The following is an 8267-nucleotide window of genomic DNA, read 5'->3' as shown; positions in this document are numbered from 1 at the left end:
CAATTAACAATGACTGACCACTCCCCTTGAATATCAGATATTTAGGCTAGTAAAGAACAAGAACATCTTCTTTTCTTTCGTTTGATACATCTTGGTTTTGATCAAATCCATAAGACTTAATAGCCTTATCAAACCTGATGTTCTATGATCTAGATGCCTGCTTTAATCCATAAATTGATTTGCAGTTTGTAGACTTTTTGCTCTTAGCCTTCCTCTATGTAACCCTCTGGCTGATCCATATAGATGATTTTCTCAAGATAGCCATTCAAAAAAGCTGTCTCGACATCCATTTGCCATATCTCATTGTTAAAATATGCTGCTATGGCCAGGAGTATCCGAATGGACTTAAGAATGGCTATCGGAGAGAAAGTTTCCTCATAGTAAACTCCCTTTTTCTGGGTATAACCTTTAGCTACTAGCATTACTTTATAAGTCTCTACTTTTTCCATCCGCTCCTCTCCTTTTTTTTTTTTGAAAATCCACTTGCATCCAATGAGTTTTACCCCTTCGGGTAGATCTACAAGTTGCCATATTGAGTTAGAGTACATGGACTCCATCTCGAGTTTCATAGCTGCTTGCCATTTTTCCATATCAGAATCATCCATCACAGCCTTAAAGGTCAATGGATCCTCTTTACCGTCATCAGTAGTGACAATCTGTGCCTCCCCGGTATACCGATCAGGTAACTTGCTTACCCTCCCACTATGACGAGGTGCCACAAGAGTTTGATTAGGAATCATGGTCTTATCTCTTTGTGCAATGACAACTCTTGCTGGTTGTGATCCTTTCTCATCGGATAGTAACTCTTCTGTACTACTTTGCTTCCGGGTTTGAAATCTATCATATAGTCATGCTCCAGAAACATGTCATTTATCAATATAAATACCTTTTGATCTTCCTGACTATAAAATAGTCCTCCTTTTGTCCCTTGAGGATATCTCACGAAGGTGCATACTTGTTGGAAAATATAGCATCAAGTACGCAGCAGAATTTTAAAAATTTAAATCAATGCGAAAGCCAATCAAGAACATGTTCATGATGCTATATAACATAAATACTAAAGATCTAAATCATACCTTTAGAGATATAGGAAACAAAACATCTGGTAGATTAAAGCGTTCCAAACAGCAACCAGAAGAGCCTCAACCAACTAGTCTTCTTTGCTATTCTCGTTGCCACGATCAGAGTACAGGTGGGCACACGTCGTTCAATCTCCTCTTGGTATTCTTGAACTCCTTCCAACCACAAGAGAGCCAAAGAAAAAATCATTCTTGAGAATTAAACAAGTTTTCCTTTCAGGAATCTTTTGCCAATAGCCCCTAAGAAGTCTCTCAAGTGATCTAAAGAATAATGTGACGTAATGGGCTATTTATAGTGTTTAGGAAGTCATATTTCCGTAACAATTAGGTTTCCCAAAGTTTTTCTTGCTTACAGAGCCAGTTTTGCGATGTCAGCATGCGCTACACGTTACAACCGGTCGACGGTGACAGAGAAGTTATAACTCACCAGTCGACGTGTCCTTCATGAACCTGTCAACTGGTCTGAACTAGGGAAACTTATTTTCCTTGTTTTTCAACACTGGAAACTTGTACAAAGCCTTAATTTTGATTCAAGCAATCCAATAGAGAAGTTACCTGAACAAAACAGTCATATAATAGTTTTCCTATATTAAATAACTCTTGAAATAATAATTCAACCAATTTAGTTAGAATTAATTTAACAATTAATTCACCCGATAAATTACTCATGAACTAAACAACCCGAAACATTAATTCAACCAATTTATCTAGAATTAATTTATCAATTAATTCACCCGATAAATCAGTCATATATTAATTAACCAATCTCATATTAACTTTGAACATCTTTTACAAAAATAACACAAGTTACTAATATGTAGGAAATACACCGTATCGTTATAAAAAATCATGTGAGCTAGCAAAGGGACCCGATGGACATATATAAATCAAGCTCCTATAATCACAACGCTACTTGTAAACCAACAAGTCCATCTCATGATTATAAAACTCTAGTGCTACTCCACTAAAAGCCTAGAGCTGCATTCTCGATTTATATAACATATTTACAAAGCTCTAAATAGCTCTCGTCCATGATTCAATATATTAATGTATCATCCCCATAGGATATCTATAATCGAGTTGAAGTCAAGTTCCATTTTACCATTCCGATTACATTTATCATATGTTCCATTACCACTCCATCGAAAAACCACTATTCGTACCATTACAAATAGTAAACCATTAGATAACACATCGTAGTCTAATGGCCGAGCGCTCGTATTTTCTAATCCACAGATAATGCATAAGAGGACATCATTGACTCTTTGTAGGAGTTATGGATTCCACTATCTATGAATAGAGAATCTACGCATAGACGAGTCATACCCCTAATGTACCGGTAAGTGTACCTTTACATAATGTCAGGATGTCTCCCTTTGGTACATCAAAAGATACAAGTCAAGCATACGGGTTCATTATACATCTCATGATTAAGATGACCATAAATAATTCGTCAAAAGTAAATTATTTTATACAAACAGAATTATTAATTAAAACAATTCAACTTTAGACCAACCCTATATATATTTCACCACTAGAAACTATATCAATGGCTCTACCCATGGAGTCCTACCTCCGACGATCAAGACAAGCCATCTCCGTTAGGAAGTAGACAACATAACAATCTTAACATGAATAAAACGCCCAACTTTATTCCCTCGATTGTGGATCATATGATTTAGACTATCATATTTAGATTCCTGTCTTCCGCATGTTCTTCTCATTACATGCATGACCTAAAGATTTAGAATGATAGTCTCAGACTTTCAGTTTGCTTATCATACACTTAACTAATATGAACATAAAGAGGACAATACATGGATATATGAAATAAAGGTCCATCTTTTAAAGAATTTAAAGGTCCGTCCTTTACCAGCCTCTGTATCCTGTTAAGGCTAATGTGACCAAGTCACAAATGCCAAAGATATGTCTCATTAGAGTGAGAAGTTTTAAGCCTTTTAGAGTTAATAATAACTTCAGTGTTTAGCAGTGAGTCCACCTTAGGTTTGATAAAATATAGATTATTTTGCATCCATCCATCACAGATAAAAGACTTGTTTTTATGAATCACGACTTTATTATTAAAAGAAAGTGAATAAGAATCCTTAAATAAACAAGCAACAGAAACAAGGTTTCTCTTAAATTGAGGAACAAAAAAATAGTCTCGCAAAAATAAACACCTATAACTACCAAAATAAAGATGGACATCTCCCACTACTTCAGCCAACACTAGAGTTCCATCGCCCATCCTCAACGTGAAGCTCTCACTTAGAAGACTTCTCGTTTGCTTGAACCCCTACAGAAAAATACATACATGATTAGTTGCTCCAGAATCTATGACCCAGTTGTCACTGGATTCCTCAACCATACATGCTTCCACAATCAAAAGATCACACTTACCTCCTCTGCCTTTAGAGGCTAGGTAGTCTTTGCAATTCTTCTTCATGTGCCCCACATTCCTGCAATGAAAGCACTTGAGCTTGTTTGGGTTCTTCTTCTTCTTCTCGTTCTTGGCCTTGTTTGGCGGAACTGAAGAACTCTTATTCTTGGCCCCTTGCTTCTTCTTTCCATTCCCTGGAGAGGGTTTGGAGGAAGATGCCTCAGCCAAGTTGGCCTCCACAATAGTTGGCCCCTTGATCATCCACTGAAACTTTTGAAGTTCTTGCATCAACTCTGTCAGGGTTATATTTTGTTTAGCGCTCAAATTGAACGTTGCCCTAAACAGAATATACTCCTTCGACAAAGTCTCAAAGATCACGGTCAATTGAGACTCACCATCGATGTCAACCCCAATGATCTGAGTGTCAACCAAATAGCACATCACCTTCAGCATATGTTCCTTTATGGAAGACCTAGCCTTCTGTCTGTAATTAATGAGATTACTTAGGGCTTTCTGACATTTTTCAGTGGCTTGGCCGCCAAACAAGTCCTCAAGATGATCCATAATCTGATGAGCAGTTATGTAATCTTCATGCTATGCTTGAAGCACAGTGGACATGCTTGCCATCATATAACAGTGAGCCATATCGTCAGAGTCCTTCCAGCGTTAATATGCTAAGAAAACCTCATTAGGAGCATCAACTTGTCGCTCCGGAGGATAAGGTGTATTTAGTACGAAATTTAGTTTCTCAAAGGTTAGGATGATCTTTAGGTTCCTTCTCCAATCAGTAAAATTCTCTCTAGTTAAAGTGTGTTTGTTAGGTATCGATGATAATGCGCTTGTAGACATTTTGATCTACAATAAATATTCATTTATCTAGTATAAGCAAACTTGCATAAATATTTAGTAATCAAACATATATACATATTCTAATGCAACCAATTTGTTTGTGGGTCAAAAGCTTGAAAAAATTAAAACCTTACAACGATAATTCCCAACTCAAAATTTTGTAAGTCTCATCGGGGAGGTCATACAAAATTTAATTGGAAACACAGACCACCTCCGATCAATATATACCATCCGGATCAATCTCTGTCCGGTGTATATTGATAATCATTTTCTTTGGCCATTAATTTAATTAACAAATCTCTTAGGAGATATTAATAATTAAATTAATCTTGAGTGTATAACCATCGTTCAACTATTTGATCCATATTCTATAATTATTAGCTAGGGGTGTACAACCATAAAATATGTTCAAATAAATTATCCTCTCGGAGATCCACACTGGTACATAATGAATCCCTTTCTAGGGATCGTATCACCATGTGTTACCTGCGGACCAACAATGGAGGCCATGGGTTTTTTCTTGAAAAACCCTCACCCACTCAATCTTTTAGAAAATAAGGTTTTATGTTAAAAATATGCATGAACAATTTTAATGAGCAGCACTCCCTATTCTACCTGACATGTTAGCACATATATAACAAATCATATTATATGCAATCATACAAAGTTATTAAACTAAGCAACAAGCATAGTAATAATAACCATAATATTATGGTTCCATCCTAGAGAAAAAGAAAAAAAATAAAGATTACTAAGAATAATCAAAACATATATCGATCATTCATCTTGAATCTTCCCGGTTGTCCTTGAATTCTTCATCACGATCAAATTATAGTTATCATAAAATTATTTTTCATGTTTTCTTGAAAAAATCTCAAAAAACTGCAAAATCGTGTACTGTCACATTAGGTCTGGTGACATAGCAGTTATACTCCACCAGTCGACCGCCTTACACTAACCAGCTGACCGGAGAGGTCGACCGATGTCTGTGCAACAGTAAGCCATATTTTTTGAATTTTCTAGACTTTTGACAATTTCAAAAAATTGTCACCAAAATCTGAAAAAATAGAAATAAAGCAGTTTTTTAATTTATTCAAAAACACAAAATAATTTTATAAACCAAGAAAAGTTAGATACCTTTACATCGTCTTTAAGATCCATCTTCAAGATCCATGATAAATCTCCTCCAAGAATTTTACATGAAAAATTCTTATACTGTTCCCAGTTTATAAAATTTCTACGAAAGAAAATAAAATAAACCCTAACGGCGATGGTAGGCCATATATCTAATAACATCGCCAAGAATAAATTCCTATACAACCATCCTAAACTCTAAGGAACCATAGCCAGTAAAAATTAAATAATAAAAAACCATTGATAATTTATAAATAATAATCAGTAATAATTATTTAATCATCCATTCATCATTTATTCTTGATAATAAAAAATTTAGAAACCCTTGAGTGCCATCTCTCTAAAATATCAATTCAAGCATAAAGGAGATCTTTTTATATCACAAATCTATGTACATAGCATAATCATGAACAAATAACCATGGCTCTGATATCAATTATTAGAAAATACGACATCGAGTGCGCAGCGGAATTTAAAAAATTTAAATCAATGCGAAAGCCAATCAAGAACATGTTCATGATGCTATATAATATAAATACTAAAGATCTAAAGCATACGTTTAGAGATTTAGAAAACAACACATTTGACAGATCAAAGCGTTCCAAATAGAAACCGAAAGAGCCTCAACCAACTGGCCTTCTTTGCTATTCTCGTTTCCACGATCGGAGTGCGGTTGGGCACACTTCGTTTAATTTTTCCTTTCAGGACTCTTTTACCAGCAGCCCCCCAAAAGTCTCTAAAGTGATCTAAAGAATAATGTGACTTAATGAGCTATTTATAGTGTTTAAGAAGTCATATTTTCATAATAATTATTTTTTTTTAAAGTTTATCTCGCTTATAGAGTCAGTTTCACCACGTCAGCATGCGCTGCACGTTACAACCAGTCGACGGTGATAGAGAAGTTATATCTCACCGGTCGATTGTCCTTCATGAACCGGTTGACCGTATCGGTCGACCGGTCTGAACTAGGAAAACTTATTTTCCTAGTTTTTCAACACGGGAAACTTACACAGAGCCTCAATTTTGATTTAAGCAACTCAGTAGACAAGTTGCCTGATGAAAATAATAATATAATAGTCTTTCCATATTAAATAACTCTTAAAATAATAATTCAACCAATTTATTTAAAATTAATTTAATAATTATTCCTCCCGATAAATTACTCATGAACTAAACAACCCGAAACATTAATTCAACCAATTTATCTAGAATTAATTTATCAATTAATTTACCCGATAAATCACTAATAAATTAATTAACCAATCTCGTATTAACTTTGAACCTCTTTTACGGAAATAACACAAGTTACCAATATGTAAGAAATACACCGTATAGTTATAGAAAATCATGTGAGCTAGCAAATGGACCCGATGGACATATATAAATCAAGTTCCTACAATCACAACGTTACTTGTAAACCAACAAGTCCATCTCATGATTATAAAACTCTAGCGCTACTCTACTAAAAGCCTAGAGCTGCACTCTCGATTTATATAACATATTTACAAAGCTCTGAATAGCTCTCGTCCACGACTCAATATATTAATGTATCATCCCCATAGTATATCCATAATCGACTTGAGGTCAAGTTCTGTTTTACCATCCCGATTACATTTATCTTATGTTCCATTACCACTCCATCGGAAAACCACTATTCGTACCATTATAAATAGTAAACCATTAGATACCATAGAATAGTCTAATGGCCGAGCGCTCGTATTTTCCAATCCACAGATAATGCATAAGAGGATATCATTGACTCTTTGTGGGAGCTATGGATTCTACTATCTAGGAATAACGAATCTACGCATACACGAGTCATACCCCCAATGTACCAGTTAGCGAAGCTTTACATAATGTTAGGATGTCTCCCTTTGGTACATCGAAGGATACAAGTCAAGCATACGGGTTCATTATCCATCTCAGGATTAAGATGACCACATATAATTCGTCCAAAGTGATTGTTTTATACAAACAAACTTATTAATTAAAACAATTCAACTTTGGACCGACCCAATATAGATTTCACCGCTAGAAACTATATCAATGTCTCTACCCATGGAGTCCTACCTCCGACGACCAAGACAAGCCGTCTCCGTTAGGAAGTAGACAACCAAACAATCTTAACATGAATAAAGCGCCCAATTTTATTCCCTCGATTGTGGATCATATGATTTAGACAATCATATTTAGATTCCTATCTTCCGTATGTTCTTCTCAATAGATAGATGACCTAAAGATTTAGAATGTCAGTCTCAGACTTTCGATTTGCTTATCATACACTTAACTAATATATGAAATAAATAAGTTGACGTTTGGTTCATGGATTAGAATCATGAGATTAGAACCATTTTCAATTTACGTGTATTTTTTGTGAGAGAAAACACTGTAGCGAACCATGAACCATGATTCGAATCAAGGTACGAATCCCCTTACCAAACATCACACTTTATTAATAGTCAAAATGTCTCAAAGAACATTGTTACATTTATTCCTAAGGGCATAAACGCTAACAATATTCCACATGCACTTAAGTGAGTAAATGTGACATGCTACGCATCCCCATAGCCTCGACATGCTTCTCAAAGGCCTTGGCTGGCAGGGTATGACGGCCCGCGCCCTCGCGGCGCGGTCACCGTTCCTTATACTACTACTAATAGGCTAAGTTGTAGTCTAATCCATTATTTGTTGTTAGACTATTGTCTCTTTAATTTACGTTCATATGCGGGTAAATTTTTTTTTCTTTACTTTAACCCTCGGGTTCTTAACATGTTATGTTGTTACACTAATAACATATCTTGCTATTACTTTAAGGATTCGGATAT

At 35.3% G+C, this 8267-nt stretch overlaps 1 protein-coding gene across 1 annotated transcript; it reads right to left on the bottom strand.

Annotated features, from left to right (window-relative positions):
• Positions 1-3343: 3343 nt before the first annotated feature.
• Positions 3344-4023, bottom strand: LOC112094644. The gene is made up of 2 exons (XM_024176117.1): positions 3480-4023; positions 3344-3375 (listed from the first exon to the last, which is right to left on the bottom strand). The coding sequence occupies exons 1-2, from the start codon at positions 4021-4023 to the stop codon at positions 3344-3346; spliced, it is 576 nt and encodes a 191-aa protein (XP_024031885.1).
• Positions 4024-8267: the final 4244 nt, after the last annotated feature.

Source organism: Morus notabilis, unplaced genomic scaffold, assembly GCF_000414095.1.
Source record: "Morus notabilis unplaced genomic scaffold, ASM41409v2 Scaffold240, whole genome shotgun sequence".
NCBI lineage: Eukaryota > Viridiplantae > Streptophyta > Magnoliopsida > Rosales > Moraceae > Morus > Morus notabilis.
Note: the sequence above shows the minus strand (reverse complement) of the source record. Positions and strands in the feature narration are given on the sequence as shown.

Bases quoted from the DNA above. Each gene is read 5' to 3' on its own strand.
- LOC112094644 (XM_024176117.1), bottom strand. From the start codon at position 4,023: ATGGATCATCTTGAGGACTTGTTTGGCGGCCAAGCCACTGAAAAATGT. The intron at 3,376-3,479 runs GTAAGTGTGATC...ATTTTTCTGTAG, and splicing joins AGCCTCTAAAGGCAGAGGAG to GGGTTCAAGCAAACGAGAAG.